The following is a 17560-nucleotide window of genomic DNA, read 5'->3' as shown; positions in this document are numbered from 1 at the left end:
TAGCAGCAAAGGTAAAAGCCGGTTATCTCATGTGGATGTAGAAACTTTGGAGATTAACCCCCTCCCAAGGCTGGATGAGTGGGACACTCCCTGTCCTATGACCATGTGTGCTGTCGGTGTCTGAGAGCAGTCACCTTTTCTACCCCAGGGTTTGCTACTGCTCTCGTGCCCTCCACCCAGACCACTTACTCAAGATACTTTGAGTCCCACCCCCTCTACTTATCAGCCGTTAGGTTAAAGGAAGGGTATTTTTGCTTATGCTTGGAATGGTGGTGGCACCCAGGGAATCTTGGCTTCCTGGAGGCTCTGGAGGAAAGACTATTCCTTTAACCACTCACCCTCCACAGCTTTGGAGAGGGGACATGCTTTTCTGGCATATTCTCCAGTTCCGGTTCCCATTACAGGTATTCCAAGAAAGGAATACTGAATCCTACAGGGTGCAGTCTAAGGAGGGTGAGGAGGTGAATATATCACTTTCTTCTGAAACCACAACACACATTATGTAACTCAGGTCACTCTGAGAGACTATGAAGAGTGACTAAGAAGAGGGCTCTATATATTCATTCTGTTTATATACCAAATGACAGCGGGCCCCCGGGATCCAATTCACTCCACTCCACCAGGCTAAATAAGCAAGCACTTCATAGTGGTCAGGACAAAGTTTAACTGATCCAAGTGGCTCGAGTCAACTTGGCCTTGGAGTCGGGTGTAGGTTTGGCAGCAGCTCAGGCTCTCACACTGGACCTTTCTGCCTACAATTTTAACAGTGCTCACTCTAAAACCACACACTTCATTGTTCTGATCACATGCCTCTAACCAATGGACCTGGGCGACACTGTGGGCAAGGGCAAAGCAGTGCTGTAGGGAAAAGCAACCCAAATCTGTGTCAGAAAGCGTCTTCAGAGAAAAGGGGAGTTGCAAATCTTTACAGATGGTTCCCCATAGATCTCTACCCAGGAGGCCAGTCTCTCACCAGCACCCTTAGCCCCTCAATATGCTAACTTCTCAGCTCTACCTCACCTCTAACCAACCAGGACTACCTATTCTTTTTCTAACATTCAACTCAAACAGCCTCTCTTTCACAAAAAATATCTCTTACAACTTCCCACCAGCCCAACTCCAATTAGGTATGGTCCCTGGAAAACGATAAGTGCAAACCTAAGTGATAACACTTAACCTACTATAACGTGGCTTGTGAATGATCTGTGAATCTCCGCTGCTTCTAAAGCATACATTCCTGGGGGCAGGTCTACATCTTTTTCCTCTATATCTCCAGTACTTAGCATGCTATCTCATACAATGGTTGTTCAAATGTCTGTTGAATGAATAAATGAAGAGATGGCCATCAGAAGAACATGGTGTAGTAGAGTATTACAAGTCCTAGTGTTAGGATTCCAAATGTGGGGGGCACTTTGAGCTTGAGGGGCAAGTTTAGGACAAGTAAAAGCAAATATTACTTCCCTGGTGGGCTGTGAGGTAAGGAAGAATACTGGACAAGCCATCTAGGATAAGCCCTCCACAAAGTGGGCAGAGCTGAGTCACCACTGTTCAACATGGGAAGAAATGGTCAAGCAAGTCCCCATCTCCATGTGACCAGGATCAGGCTACTCATAATACTTCTGGCCAGCCAGTGGTAGTGTAGCAAAATGATATATTTAGGAGAATGTCTGTCATGCAGGAAATTTCAGCTAATACCAACAAAGAAATAAGTTTTCTTCTTTAAGGGACAAATAGTGGGATGAAATGACGAGTTAGAATGAGATGGGCACAAAGGTTTCTTCCAACTATAAGATTCTAAGAAGCTGAAGAGAAGGCATTTTGGCAGTGACAACTCTGTTTCTTTCTTTCCCTCCATCCCTCCCTCCCTTCCTCCCTCTGCCTTTTGTTTTTATTACTCAAGCTTTGTTTTTTAATTTAGCGTTCTGCCTCTGTGCTTGTTCCTTCAATACTTTCACAATGACTTTTTGCTCCTCAATAAGAAGAGCACACTTAATGTAGTCACAGACATAATTCTGTGCACATGGTCCTACTGACATGTTTTTCATTTTAGACAACCTCATTAGAACTTTAGGTCTCACAGCACAAACTTCATGAAGCATGCCTGGGCACACACCCCATGCGGATTTGGGTGCCTTCCCACCCTTTTTGCTATAAAGGCAAATGACTCTATGACCAGGGGTTCAGGCCAGCCTAGTTCTGTTAGGGGCTGTATTTAGGACAGCCTGCAATGGCATGTCGAACACTGGATCTGAATGCCTGTAGGCACTGCCCCTGGAAGAGCTCGGCTATCTTGCTTTGGAAGAACACACCAAGGAAAAATTTCCTACCCTTCATCAGCAATCTTAAGTTTATCCTCATCGGAAGAATCATCGCTGGACGATATTATGGCTTTGGATTTTATTTTCCCCTTCATTGAAGGGGGCAGGCGCTCTGGCTTGGGCTAAAGGAAGATCAAACATAATAGGTCAGTCAACACTCTCACGTCAGGACATCTTGTTCAATTGGGTTTTGCACTATAATTATACAATCAAACAGCAGCCAATAAATTTCAAATTACAAAAGACTGCATGTAGGGGGACAACAAACCACAATATTATAAACTTACCGCCTTCTTCTTCTCCGTTCTTGGTGGGCGGCGCTTTTTCGGTTTGGGGCCATTTTCTGTTTCTTCATCATCAGATCCTTCCTCTCCCTTCGTAGGTCTTAACACCAAGAAAAGTCTGTCAAGACTCATTCATGCCTACAAAGTCTAAGACTACTTGCCATCAAAATATTCATTCTGCTCATCCTTCTTTATGGGTGCTGTCCTCAACCACAGCAGAAGTCTTAACTTATTCTTGCTGCACATGGCTCAGGAGTCTGAAAAAACCATGTATTTATGCAATGTCTGCCAACTAATTTAGTCACCCTTGAGCCCTGTTATTAATCTAAAGTAAGTCTGAACCTTGCATTTGGTGGAGTGATAAAGGATGTGGGAAAAGACCCAGGTTAGAAACCTCAACATCTCCCTCTTCTCTTTCTTCCATCCCAACTACTCATTCCAGGCCTGCTGCTATCCTATTACAGCTTCAATTCTACGGGCCTGTGTCTGAATAAATTCATCAGGTTCTTTCCCAAGTATAGTCATCCAAGGCTTGGGAAGAACACATCTAGGTAAGACAGCCCACTGGAGGTTCCTGGACAGGAAGCACCACAGGAGAGGAATGGGACACCTTACAGGCACCTCCAGGTGAGAGAGGTGCAGGCCGCCACTTATCTCAACAGTGGATGGCACTGGGAGGATTAAAAGGCCCTTCTTTCACATTAATTCACTTTTAAAACATCCAGCAAAACCATGAAATGGGCATCATGTTACCATTTCACAGGGAGGAAACTAAGGCGCAGTGACTTACTGTACATGGACAGGTAGTATGGACACACCAGGTTTTCTCATTCTAAACTGAATACATCTTCCAATAAATATTATAATTTTAAAGACGTCAGAAAGGCAATTAGTTCTGACCAACTTGGAGCTCTCAGAAGGGAAGCTGTGGAGATGTGTGGTGATTCAGCACTCCGGGGACTTTGTAGTGGGGCCTATCTTAGGATTAAATAGGAAGTGGGTATCAAGAGGCTTTACTATCTGGGAAGACCAAGTGATTTCCAGGTGTTTGCAAATTCTACACATAAGATTCAGAAAATGGAAGGTCTTCTGCGGCCTCCACCCGGTGATTTACAACACACGGATGATACCTCCTCCTCTTCTTCTTCCTCCTCTCAGCACCCTCCTCCTCTTCGCCTTCTTGTTCACTCCCACTACCCTTTCTTCTCTTCTTCTTTTTGGATACTGGCAAGTCTTCATCGCTGTCATCATTGACAAATTCATCAAACTCCCCCTTCTTAGAGCGCTGAAACCCAAATAAGACCACAGTCAGCCCTTTCCTGGCTGATGGAGCACGGCTGGAATTCTAAGGTGTAGAAAGAGGCCATATCCTCTCAGTCATGGGACAAATGAAGGCTCTTGTACCAAGTCACATGGGAGAGGTGCTTGGGGAGGCCCGTATTTTAAAGACTTCTAATTAGGATAAATGTCCCAAATGGCAAAAATCAACTACTTAGGTCCCTACAAGGTTTGTGTAGCTAACACTGCAATGCGTTTCTCAATACTGGATGCCATTTAAAGGGCTGTCTTGGAAGACTGTTTTTAGCTAAGGGCTAAGTACAGAGTGAATGTAATCATTTTTATCTTCATTTCTGAAAGTCAAAAGACAGGGACTGGGGCCATCTGTGTTAGTGGGGGGCATGTCTTACCCGGCCACCACCGCTGCCTCTTTTCTTTTCTTTTGCTGCTTCAGTCTCTCCAGTAAACATAAGAATATTTTTGGTCTTCTCAACATACTGGGCCCGCTGTTCTAAAAGTTTCTTTTGCTCTTCCTTCTCTCTGAGACGTTTCTCTTCCTGTGAGAAAAAAAGGGTAGAGAAAACCTCATCAAAATGTCCTTATGATGAAATAAATCATGGCTACCATCTGAAGACTTCTTTTTTACCATACAAAAGTATATATATGCGCACAATTCTTTAATTCTAGTGTAAGTGAAAACACAATACGTACCTGTTCTTTAAGAAGTTTCTGCCTTAACAGTTCTTTTTCTTGCTCTTGTTTGGCTCGTAACTCCCTCTCTTCTTCATCCTGTTTGCGTGCCCGGGCCACATGGTACTGGGCCTGGCTCAGTAAGTCAGAGCATTGCCTAGAACATTCAGATTTAGAGAAACACGAGTGCAGCCAGTGTACTTTATGTTCAAAAACTCAGAGCATCTGTTTTCCTTACACAAATTAAAATGTCTGAAGCAGAATCATTAGCTGACATCTATGGGAAGTGTTAATTAGCAAAATTAACTTAGTTTCTCATAAGCCAATACTATCAACTATGTTAAGTTTCCAAATCATGAATGTCCACCCAAAGCAATGCTAAAAAGGTTTCCAATACTATCTTCACATGTGACTAAGAGTCAGGAATCATACCTTGATTCTGGTGACACAGCTGATATATTTTCCCAATCACCTAAGTACTAAATAAATTTTGCCCTATTCCCTGAAAGAACCCTTAGAAGAAAGCCTTGGTCTAGGCTGGGGTGTCCCAGAGAGGGGTGTGAAAGACTGACCCCTGGAAGACGAGGAATCTGCTCACTATGGTGTCCATCTCCCAGCCCACATGGCGACTGCCGCCTCACTCAAAGTCACCATTCACAAACAGTAATTACCTGGCTTCTGTGGCAGCAAGGGCCAAATCGAATCTCATTTTATCTCCTACTTTACTCAAGTAACTGAAGTATCTAAATGAAATGAGAAAATAAAATACTTAATAAAATTTTAATAAAATCAGCCCTTCAGATTTTTTAAAACTGTTGTACAAAAATAGTCGGAGAAAAGATTTATATAGTAACTGACTTACATGCAAGTATTTAATACATGAAGGGCTAGCATCTCAATAGGAAAATTATATATGCAACTCACTTAAAAAAAGACTCTCATCAATATGCCACTCAATCTGTTTAACAAAAAACAAGTTCATTAAGAAAAGCCAAGTTACACTTAATGTTATCAGTAAATTAACAAATAACCAAAAATCAGTTCAAGGAAAGAATATTTACTAAACACTAAATTTACTAAACATGTCAGCATGGAGGTTAAGAGAATTAGGCCACAAAAGCACTTACAATCTGCCAGGCAAGGCAAAAAATGCTTAAACAAGAATTCAAACAAGGTTGGACAAAACCTGAAGAGAAGTCAGGTTTTAATTTTATCACACACTGATTTACCAAATATATACTATAAACTTACATAAATTTTAAGCTGAATAAACCTATTCATTATTTAAGAGGGAAGGCCTTAATCTTAGCTCAACGAAAATCAGTATCCCATGAAAAGACACACTGGTCTACTAAAATGTGGAATCTAAAAGTTTCAAGTGTGTAAAATGTGAGGTCATGTTACTGTCAGGTTAATGAAAAATCCAAGGCAAGTTTGCAAAGCTAGCCGGCCAGCCAGTTCTAGGGATCCAGCTCCATGATGCAAATCTGGCAGGATCCCAGCTATGGTTTGTCGCCACCTGGTGGCAGCTATCTGCTTTGGTTTACAAATCACTGGAATGATTGGAATAAATTCCCTTTTTCTAATATATTCCCGAGGGAAGTGGATTTCAGCACCTTTTGAGAAACACAAGTCTAAAGAAATAGAACATTTCAAAGGTTGTTTCTACAAACTCTTTACCTATGTGCAAGCTCCAGTTCTTTCACAGCGTTAAGTACTTCCTTCAGATTACTCTTCTCATCTTTCAGGACAGAGGTAGCTAATCTTTGTAGGACCAAGGCCACATTAAACATAAGAACTGTATCACTGGGTGCCACATGTCTAGCCTATAAGTAAAAGAACAAAGCAAATACTGTACATGACCCAATGACATGAAAAGGATGTTAGTCAAATAGTGTCAGATACGTGAACATGCACAAAACAGAATAAAATATATATAAGTTCTTTTTACCTTCAGCAGAGTCTGTTTGCATTCCTGCAACTTGCCACACTTGAAGAGGGCCCGGGCCAAGTAAAGCACAACTTCAGTGTTCTGGTGCTTATAGAACTTTCTGAGGCAGTTTTCATACTGCAATCAAAGAGAAAGTTAAAACACAAGGATTAAATGATAGTTATTTTGCAATAAAATTTTAAGCAATTTTAAAGCTATATGAAAAGGCATTTTATCCTTTGAATGGTTAATTTCAAAGAATCAGAGGATGATTTTTGACATTCACCAGGACACATTTTCACAACATAAAAAAAATCTGATCAAAAGAAAAACTACTCGAAATAGTTTTTCCATTTGAAATTTGGACCAAAATAGAAAAGACAAAGATTGGAAGGCTGTTTTCATCTTTAGTAAAGCTATCTAGAATCAGCTTATTGACAACTTATTAGAAGTCACACACCTAGATCCTTTGTGTTATACTCTCTACCACCTTTGTTTAGGATTGGTGGAACCTACTGGCAATGGGCATGAAAAGGCTCATATTTCTGGCTGTTAACTTTTTGGTAAAACCAATAATATAGCAATATTGATGTTAATTTTGCCATGAACATGTCACTTTTTGAACATGGAACATATCTTTTTCACAAAAGATGATTAGACAGTTTCCCCCTGAATATCCCTAGTATATAACTTACATTTTAAAAGGCAACATTATCATTCTGCAGATCAGGAAGGTCTACCTCCAAAGTAACAATTTCTGAGACTATCATATGCAATCTGGGTTCTGTAAGTTCTTGTGACTAGTGCCTTTCTGATATTCTGAATACAGAAATAATAGCCATCCTTCTTAGAAAAAAGGGAACCACTTCCCAGAGCCTGGGGTGCTCTTGTCATCTACCTTCACAGTAAGAAGCTTATTTTCTCTTAGCCCTTTTAACTTTTGAATTATAGTAGTGTAACTCTTCTACTTCAAGTTCAAGCACTCAACAAACACGAAGCAACTGGTGGATCCAGGACTCATATCTCTGGACACTAAAGACAGGCCTTCAAATTATATAATTATAAATCTCTGAACAGACGCAGTTATCACAAGAGAGCATACAACTCCATGACAGGGAGAGAACGGTTAAGAAAACATCTGCTCAACAATGAACACGATATAAAAATGTCTTGAAAGATAAGACATTACCATCTGGACAGCACTGATATATTGCTTCTGTTCTACGTAGATGTGTGCTAGGTTCAGCCACACATCACTGATATCTGCGGTTGCTTCTCTTACTTGGGCAAATACATCACGAGCTTCACGGAAGTATCCTTTGTGGGCCAAAACAGCTCCTAGAGTTAGAAAAAGGTTCACAGGTCAGAATTTTCTATTTGTGGCGGGAAAACAACTAAAAGTCCTATTTCAAAACAACTAACTTCATGACATTTAGAAGAAATTGATCTAGCAATATTCCTCCAAAAGCACTCATTTCACAAATTATGGAGATACAAGTCTCATAATCACCTATTCCATTAGCAGCATACAGATTCTTTGCATCGTTTCTGAGTACTTGCTTGTAGATGGCCAGCGCACGATCTTGATGGCGCTTTTCCTATAAAAGAACCCCAAGCATTATTAAAAAAATTCAAACAAGAATGAAACAAGTATTAGTTTTGTTTTAAAGAGACAAAAAGAAATTACTTTTTCTCGATCTCGGGTGGGCTGATGCAAAGTTTGCAGCCAGACGTTGCCAAGGGCCAGCATAGAGTAAGTGTCACTCTGTGTAGACGGTTGTTTTAATATCCTCTCAAATTTCTTTTGGCCTGGACCCCATTCTTGTTTCGCCAAATGAAGATTACCAATCAAAGACCAAGCATCTGGATGGTCCTGAAACACATGTAAAAAGAAGTGAAATCTGTAATTTGGATTCAGAGAGATAATCATCTTTCCATAGCAGCTGATTACTGAAGAAGTTTACAAGCTACATTTACAAGTGTTTTCAAACTGAGAGTTGAGATGGATCAGTTAGCTGTTAAATCAACTTAGTGTGTAATTATCAGATGTTTGACAGCTATTTCTTACTGTGGGCCACAATAAAAAAGTTTAGATGAATTCTATACTCTTTAATATCTTTAACAAGTAAATGGAAAAAAACAAGGAGATGCCAAGATACCAGAAATATGACAGCCACTAAAAGGGGGAAAAAGATGAAATAATTATTTTTCAAACTTGAGTTAATATTACCAACCTGATTAATCTGAAGTGCTTCCTTAAACCAATCTGAAGCCTCATAAAAGTTTCCTTTATCTCTAGCCATGGCTCCTAGGCGCAGATAGCCTAAAAATATACAGTTAAAAGTTTCTGATTAAAATATTAGCTATAAAGGTCATAATTTTAAAGTCATAAATTTGAAACAATTATTCTTGTTTACATATTCATATGAACAGAAAAAAGTCCCACAGGTGAAAAAATATTAAGCATCAATATAACGAATTAATAATCTAACAAGTTAAAGCCACTCAGTGACCACCAATCCTGCTGTTGGAAACCTCAGACTCACCTCCCACCCATTCCCCATGCTAGCACCCCATTCTAAGTCCTTATCTCAAGCTAAGTTCTTTTAAAAGCTTAGAGCTGTTCTGTCTCCTTTCTCTCTGATGCACAGCATTGTCAAGTTACTTTTTCATAAAAAGCTGCTTGTTGCCCAGCTGGCACAGCTCAGTGGTTGAGCATCGACCTATGATCCAGGAGGTTGTGGTTCGATTCCTGGTCAGGGCACATGCCTGGGCTTCGGGCTCGATCCCCAGCAGGGGGCGTGCAGAAGGCAGCCGATCAATGACTCTCTCTCATCATTGATGTTTCTCTCTCTCCCTCTGAAATCAACATATATATATGTGTGTGTATATATATGAAAGAATGAAAAGCTGTTTCTCATCCAGCAAAACAGTGAAAACATGGATGACGAAGGATTACTTATTAGAAAACCTGTGCTCTAATTGTGGTTCTCTCACTTTAATAATAATAATAATTAAAAAAAAGGTGCCACACAAATGTAAGTTATTTTCTACAGAAAATCTCACTCTCCTCAAGAAACCAACCAAGGCTTTCTACCGCCTATCAAATCAATTCAAATTCAGTCTGGCATTGCACTAAAATCTTAGTTCTTATTACATCTGTAATAGCATGTCAGGGGCCAAGTTAATAGCTCCTGATTTGACCAAAATCAAAATACCATAGCTTTAGGTTCTTTTAAGGGACGTACAGTATGTAAATTACTTTTAATTAAAAACTTTCCAAATTTTACAATGTGTAGGTTGTAAAAATTCAAGGTAGAACAATTTTAGTAATGATTATTTCAAGGAAAAAAAAGGCTCTTTCTCACTATTATAGACACTACAAAAATGTTTCTATGAAATGAAAGGACCATCATAAAGGTGATCCCATCACTGAGATGTTGTTAAATCTAATAAAGGTAGTGACCCACTGAAGGGAGCTCACCTATGGAATATGGTGAGTTTTAGTTAGTTTAGATTTTAGCATAAATTTAAGTGAGGCTGCATTTTTTCTTTTTTAAGGCCACAAATTTGCCTTGAAGAAAAGGGGACATTATAACCTTCAAGTTTTTTTACTACTGGTTCTAAGAAAGATTTTTTTTTTCAGTCTAAATGTTTGCTGCTGTTGTGGGTATTTTAATACATTTTTTTAAAGTTTAAAAATTCTAGCCCGGCCGGGCGTGGCTCAGTGGTTGAACGTCAACCTGGGATCCAGGCGATTGGGGTTTGATTCCCGGGCAGGGCACATGCCCGGGTTGTGGGCTGCAGCCGATCAATGACTCTCTCATCATTGATGTTTCTATCTCTCTCTCCCCCTCTCCTTTCCTCTCTCTGAAATCAATAAAGATATATTTTAAAAAAAAAAAAAAAGTTTAAAAATTCTTACAGTCAACATAGTTAGGATGTTCCCGCAAGATGTTTTTATATAGTTTTTCTGCTTCGTGGAATTCACACATCGCCTCATACAGCCTGGCTAAATTGTAGGATGTTGTGACAGAAATGGCATTATAATAATGTTCATCATGCTCAGCTTCTGCCTTTGCACGATCCAATGAGGCCAAAAAATATTTCTATAAGAAAAGAAAATTATTTTGTTAAAAGAGTCGAGACAGCTAAAAAAGTGTGCATTCAACTTAATAGTATGGAAGAAGGGAATTTCTATTTTCCTACCTTTGCCTCCCCTAGATTTCCAAGTCTAAAATGGAGGGCCCCCACATTATTCAGAATCTCTGGGGGGACATCGGCCTGTACTTTTTCCTGAAGGATCCGCGTTGCTGTTCCATAGGCTGAAAGGGCACCCTGTATTTTCAAGGTGGACAGAATAAGGTGTACGTTTAAGTGAGAGAGACACACATTACACCAGGCTTACAATAAAGGCATTAGGCAGGAGATGAAAAGCATTGCTAAAATACCTGTATGTCAGTCTGTTCTAAGATTTGTGCCAATTCAATCCAAGCTTCAACATCATCGGGATACTGTTCTGTGACCTTCTTCAAATGGCCCTGGGGAAAAAGAGACCATTAAGCTAAAGCATTCCAACTACAAGATGTCAAAGTAGAAAGTGGTGGCTACTCTACCCTGTTTAAAAGTCAATTGTTACTTCAACTGAAGCTAGCTTAGCTAACAAAACTGCTTTCATCACATCTCTACCAGCAAAGACAAGAAATAAGGAATGAGAGTCTAGGTAGGGATGAAAATAACTAAGATTTTTAAAAAGGTACCTTGGCAATGTCTCGTTTTTCTTGATCTTCTGAGGCAGCATATAGAGAGCCAAGAATTTTCATAGTTTCGTAATTGTTAGGATAGGCTTTCAAAACCTTCTCAAAGCACTGAGATGCATTTTCTTTGTCACCTCGATAAATATACATTTGTCCCAAACCAAAAAATGGCAGCACAAAAGAGGATGAGGCAAACTGTGTGGCTTGATAGTAGTACTGAAAAGCTTGGTCATAGTCTTCCTAAAAAATGAAAATAAAAAAGGACCAACAATACGTACACAGTTCTTCAAAGACTTGCAAAACTATAAAACAAAAAGGATTAGATATTTAGAAAAGGCTGAAAATGATCTTACCTGAACATGGAATGATCTAGCCAGCTGGTAGCAACTTTCTGCTTGCATTGCCTCCACTTCTGTATTATGGAATGCATGGAGCGCCAAGTGCTGGACTTTACTGTAATCCTGAACAATGAAGATCAGAAATCAACTGAGTGAATTCAAGCAACTCCAATAGTCTCAACCATAAGGCTTCTTTTAAAATGTTAACTGAATTAACAACAGCACCATATACAGAATTACTAATGATTTTTCCCATTTCCCTTGCTGATAAATTCAGAGGGAGATGGAATGAACATTTACCCAGTATTTAACATTTGCCCATTATACCTATTACTTTTTAAAAATCCCTACAACAATCCTTTGCAGTAATCAGCCCTATTTTTGTGATGAGAAGACCTAAGAGAGGTTAAGTCCCTTATTAAGAATAATGGGGGCACATACCTGGGTTGCAGGTTCATTCCCCACCCTGGTTGGAGCATGTGAGGGAGGTAACCAGTCGATGTGTCTCTCTCACATCGATGTTTCTCTCTTCCCCCCCACCTTCCTCCCTCCCTTCCACTCTCTCTGAAAAGAAATGGAAAAAATATCCTTGGGTGAGGATTTAAAAAACAACAACAAAAAAGGAGTAATGGGAATAGTTAAAATTTATTGAGAACTACTACATGCCAAGCACTATGCTAGGCATGATATTTATATTAGTTCCAAGTTTAATCAAAACCTTGCAAAGTGTGTCATTATTACCATTTTATTGATGTGGAAGTGGAGGCTTACAGAGATAAAGTGTGCTGTCTAAAGTGGAAAAGCTAGAATCTGAATTCAGGTGTTTTTGACTCCAGGGAAATGTTATATCACATGAGAATAGCAACTGCCAGAAATGGAACTGAATTCAGCTATACTTGAATGCATGGGCCATGACTTTCCCTACAGACTTGATTTTCATTTGGATTACTACCCAGCTAATCTCCTTAGAGTCTCAGAGTCAGAGTTTCTACATCAGGAGTAGGAAACAACTTTCCAATTTTAATTGGAATGTGTTTTATCGTTCGACTACAAATCTGGTCTGAAGTACAGCTTTTGTCTGATCAGTGGCTAGTTTTGACAGTTTCTTTTACATTAGAAATAATAATGGGATTGCAGTTTTTAACAGTAACTGAGTGTTTTCCATTAGATAAGTATTTAATGTGCATATTACATTTAGTTCTACCACCCCTCAAATCCTATAAAGTAAGTATTATTATGGTTTTCCAAATGAGGAAATTAACTTATTTTCCCAAAGTCACATAACTATATAATGGTGATACCTGAAATTGAACCAAGTGATTCCAACTCTACACATTTCATTACATTACAGTCTTTTAGCTAAATTTATACATTATTCAACTGAAATGAGCATAAGGGTTAGGTTCACCTTGCTATGGAATCTACTTTAATTTTCCTGTTTTTATTATTCCATGACTCATGGCACACTTTTAGAGAACAAAATAGCTCTATTTGAAATTTAACATACAATGTATTAAAGATTAGATTCTATTTTAAAATCCTCATTCATATCTTCTTCCGCATAACTGAGACTTCTCTTTCTTAATTTTTTCTCCCCCAAATTCTTGTCCTTAATTCACTTTGCATCCTGGCTGCTTCTCTTTCCAATCAAAAGATCAAGCTCAAGTCTCAGCTATTTTTGGAGGTCTGTGTTAACTGCTCCAGGAGTCATGATAGCTCCCATCTCTAAACCCATTTTACCACTCAATTATTGACATGTCTGGGATGTTAATTAATAATACCTTTCCTTCCCAGCTAAGTTATTCTTCTGTAGGGGAGGCAATATAGTGTGGTGGACAGAGAATTATAAGATCACATCTCAATTTTACTATCTGCTAGCTCAGTGAATTTTGATAAGTGATGTTACTTAACTTTGCTGAGCTTCAATTTTCTTATCTACAGAAAGGGAAATAGAAATAGCCTGCCTACCTCCCAGGACTGCTAAAATGATAAATGGAGAAAATGTATGCAGATGTGCTCTATAAACCTTGAAGACATATATTCAGTGCAAGATGACCTCACATCACCTGGCATAGTGCTGATCACAGATGAGGTGTCCAGTAACTCAGGTTGGCTTGATTTACATATTTTACTTATGAAATCTATAAGGTTATGTATATACTGATTGCGTTAAATTAAATACAAGCAATTCTTTATCTTTAGCAGTGGAAGGATGACTAGAATTGAATACGAAAAACTGAATAATTCTCTTTTGGTTCAAGGAAGCTGTACTAACAGCTGTGAGCACTGATTATTAGATATGCACTCAAATATTTAGAATCAGTTTTTTCTTTTTTCCAGTAAAAGCCAAACTAATACATGTAACTGTTTTATCTTAAACAGTAACACTTCATTTGTTTATGATACATTTCCATCTTCTCCCTAACTAGGTGCCTTTTAGTATCATAAGTTATAGTATAAAGCTTAATTAATAATTCATTATGAAAGGGGAGTATGCTTCCATAGCCAAAGGGAGTAAAACCCTATGTAACCTTAGGGTATTAACTCTGCCTCAATTATTCATCCATAAAATGGGGATAATGTTCCCTACACATCACAGGCTCAATGTGAATATGATATAAATATGGAATGCACTTTTAAAAGTGCTTGGCATTTAGCAAGCATTGAATGCATATTAACAGCACCAATAACAGTAACACAGTATTTACTAATAAGTACTGATGTGTAAGCTTTTACCTAAATTGCTATTTAACTAGTTTAAAGTTAGCGCAAGTTAGTACCTGGGTTTCTGTATGGCAGATTAAACTTTCATGCTTACTGTAAAACTTTGCCAATGAAATCTTGGAGTCAGTACTTAAGAAGCCTAAAATACCACTGTTTCTATAAAATTAGTGGCAACTTTAATAAAAATTAAATCATAATCGATATGCAGAAATTTCAATGACTCTTTGTTGTCTACATAAGTAGGTTCATGCTCTGTATAATACACAAGTGCCCCACTTTGGATCCCATGCATCACCTATCATGAGCCCACCAAATGCTTATGCAGTTACAAACTAAACTACTAAGACTATTTCCCAGATCTGTGTCTTGCCCCTTTCACTACCTAGTGACCTCCTCCTAAAAACCTATCACGAGCTTTTCCTTCTTAGTGAAAAACCGTCTTAACCACATGATCACTTCCTCTTTCATTTCTCTGCCACAGAAAGGTAAAGACCTTTATTTTTACTTTTACATTTGTTTACATGTCGGTTTTCTACAAAATTAAATTCCTTGAGTGCAGAAAACATATCTAACTGACCTCTACATCCCTATCACAGTGTTGGGTACCATATAAGGGGTCAATAAATGTTAAATGAATGAATAAATGAATGAACAAACAATCCCACCCTCAGATAACTATCTATCCCCAGATATAAACTCTAATCTGAAAAAAAAAAAAAAAAAATCTTGACATCTTCAAATTGCTCTCCCAGTTAAAAATATAAAATATCAATGGCAGTACAGAAAAACAAAAACCAGGACTTAAGAGTAAAGAAAATTATACTTTCCTGCTAAGTCTGGTGCAGCTACTATGGAAAACAGTATAGAGGGTCCTCAAAAAATTAAAAATAGAATTACCATGTGATCCAGCAATCCCCCTTCTGGGTATTTATTTGAAGAAATCCAAAATACTAATTCAAAAAGATATGTGTATCCCTATGTTCACTGTAACATTATTTACAATAGCCAAGAAATGGAAGCAACCTAAGTGCCCATCAACAGACAACAGAATAAAGAAGATGGAGTACATATATACACAAGAGAATATTACTTAGCCCTAAAAAAAAATGAAACCGTACCATTTGTGAAAACATGGATGAACACAGAGGGTATTATGCTAAGTGAAGTAAGTCAGAAAAAACACACCACACCAAATACTGTATGATTTCACTTATATGTGAAATCCAAAAAATCAAATGAACAAACAAAACAGAAATAAAATCATATATACAGAGAACAAACTGATGGTTGCCAGATGGGAGGGGAACTGGGACACTGGGTGAAAACGGCGAAGAAATTAAAAAGTACAAATTGGCAGTTGCAAAACAGTCACAGGGATGTCAAGTACAGCATACAGAATATAATCAATGATATTGTAATAACTATGTGTGGTGTCAGGTGGGTTGTAAGACTTATGGGGGGAATCATTCTGTAAGTTATATAAATGTCTAACCACTATGCTGTACACCTGAAACTGGAGTTAAAAATTAAAAAAAAATTTTTACATTAAATTTATTGGGGTGACATCGGTTAATAAGATTATATAGGTTTCAAGTGTATAATTCTATAATACATCATCTGTATAGTATATTGTGTATGTTCATCACCAATGTCAAATCTCTTCTGTCACCACATACTTGACCCCCTTTACCCTTTACAACCTCCCCACCCCCTTTCCCTCTGGTAACCACCATACTGTTGTCTGTGTCTATGACTTAAATTTTTTTTTTTAAGTAAACAACTTTAAGAAATGACATCTCCTACCTTTTTGAAGAAAAAGTGATTTGCCAAGTGGTTCAATACCATAGGGTTGCTAGGATCAATAGTATAGGCTCTGGAAAGAAGTTGGACACCATTTTTGATGGAATCAGCCTAAAAGAAAAACAATGATGACAGGGCTGAGTGAAAACATTACTTAATTAGCACTTCTTCAGTTTTCTTTATAGTCTGAAGAAATAAGGTTATATAAATCTAAGTTCGGAAACCAAAATATAGCTCATGTTTCAGTTGACCTTCACCAGGGAGAAAACATTTCAAATAGTGAGTTAAACTGTTAAAATTTAGTTTTCTTATAATTAATTGCAGAAGTACCTCCACTGGAAACCTTAAGTAATTATACACAGGGGAAGCACGACAGGGTGTTTCCTTCACAATACAGGACAGAACTATTTTTATTTTTTAATCAGTACAAAGGTCTTTTTTTAAAAATATTTATCATGCCATGAATTCATAGGGAGTAGGCTCCAGCGTCTCAGGCACCTTACTATTGGTTCTCACAAAATGTGCTTCTCTGGGTGGAGCTGGCTGACAGTTCATTGAACCCAGGTACCTTTCTCTTTGGCTTCCTTCTTTATATGATCATTTTCCTTCACACGTTTCAGGAAGCTATCTCGGCTCTTAGAGTGCTTAATATGCTCAATACATACATGAATTGTCCTGGCAAGAATCTTGCCCTAAACTTGTTTGTTCATAATAATGGCCACCGCATGCTGGGTGACACTGTAGACTCCTCCAGTTTTGCCATGGCAACATTTGTGGGCATTCCTTTTTGAACAATGCCCATTCCCTTGATGTCTACAATATCACCTTTCTTGTAGATTTGAATGTATGTGGCCAAATGAACAACTCTGTATTTTCTAAAAGGCCTAGCGAACATATACTGGATGCCTCTCTTCTTTCCCTTTGTGTCAGTAATTCTGGTGAATTACTGGAAGATGGTGGTTCTGGACGAAAAGCAGAACAGAACTTCTCTAAGAGAAAACCTTGTAACCTTCTCCTTTCCTCCCTCTTTATATGAATGATACAATGATGAGATGCCTGGAGATGTAGCAGCTACCCTGCAACTATGAGGTGACAGACATGGGAGGAAAGCCCACACATAAAGGAAGGACAGAAAGATATAAAATAAAACCCTGGGTTTGATGATACTGGGGTGTCAAATCTAAGTCTAGCTGGCTTAGTGCATAATAAAAATTCTTATGTTTAAGTCACTACAGTGTGTGCTTTTTGTTTGTTACTTACAATTGAAAACATTCCAAACTCATATACTGTCTATAGTCTCATATTTGAGATCCTGAAATCATAAAACCTCTAAAAAAACAAGTTTTTTTGTTATCTTGGAGCAAGCTCATTTGGTGGCAAACTTTACCTGAATTGTGAGGCTATCCTATAAGTGTGGTCACTCATTTTGCCCTGAAATATA

General features: G+C 38.4%; 1 protein-coding gene and 1 pseudogene across 2 annotated transcripts in view; both read right to left on the bottom strand.

The window, feature by feature from the left end:
* The window catches only part of CTR9 (CTR9 homolog, Paf1/RNA polymerase II complex component), a 29863-nt gene that overhangs the window by 1640 nt on the left and 10663 nt on the right, over positions 1 to 17560 (bottom strand). Inside the window, exons 7-24 of the mRNA XM_081154769.1 lie at positions 16123 to 16230; positions 11611 to 11718; positions 11261 to 11497; positions 10952 to 11041; positions 10710 to 10838; positions 10426 to 10609; positions 8735 to 8823; positions 8188 to 8373; positions 8011 to 8098; positions 7690 to 7838; positions 6522 to 6638; positions 6251 to 6396; positions 5242 to 5313; positions 4592 to 4727; positions 4291 to 4437; positions 3733 to 3887; positions 2606 to 2702; positions 2328 to 2440 (exon numbers count right to left, since the gene is read on the bottom strand). Coding sequence (XP_081010895.1) covers positions 2328 to 2440; positions 2606 to 2702; positions 3733 to 3887; positions 4291 to 4437; positions 4592 to 4727; positions 5242 to 5313; positions 6251 to 6396; positions 6522 to 6638; positions 7690 to 7838; positions 8011 to 8098; positions 8188 to 8373; positions 8735 to 8823; positions 10426 to 10609; positions 10710 to 10838; positions 10952 to 11041; positions 11261 to 11497; positions 11611 to 11718; positions 16123 to 16230 — 2351 coding nt within the window. The remainder of the gene's footprint in view (positions 1 to 2327; positions 2441 to 2605; positions 2703 to 3732; positions 3888 to 4290; positions 4438 to 4591; positions 4728 to 5241; positions 5314 to 6250; positions 6397 to 6521; positions 6639 to 7689; positions 7839 to 8010; positions 8099 to 8187; positions 8374 to 8734; positions 8824 to 10425; positions 10610 to 10709; positions 10839 to 10951; positions 11042 to 11260; positions 11498 to 11610; positions 11719 to 16122; positions 16231 to 17560) is intronic.
* Positions 16573 to 17544, bottom strand: LOC308564904 (large ribosomal subunit protein eL21 pseudogene; annotated as a pseudogene). The gene is made up of 2 exons: positions 17507 to 17544; positions 16573 to 17054 (listed from the first exon to the last, which is right to left on the bottom strand). The product of its transcript is annotated as a large ribosomal subunit protein eL21 pseudogene (transcript).

The sequence above is a fragment of the Miniopterus schreibersii genome, assembly GCF_964146895.1.
Source record: "Miniopterus schreibersii genome assembly, chromosome: 12".
In the NCBI taxonomy this organism is placed as follows: Eukaryota; Metazoa; Chordata; class Mammalia; order Chiroptera; family Miniopteridae; genus Miniopterus; species Miniopterus schreibersii.
This window is presented reverse-complemented; position numbering and strand designations above follow the sequence as displayed.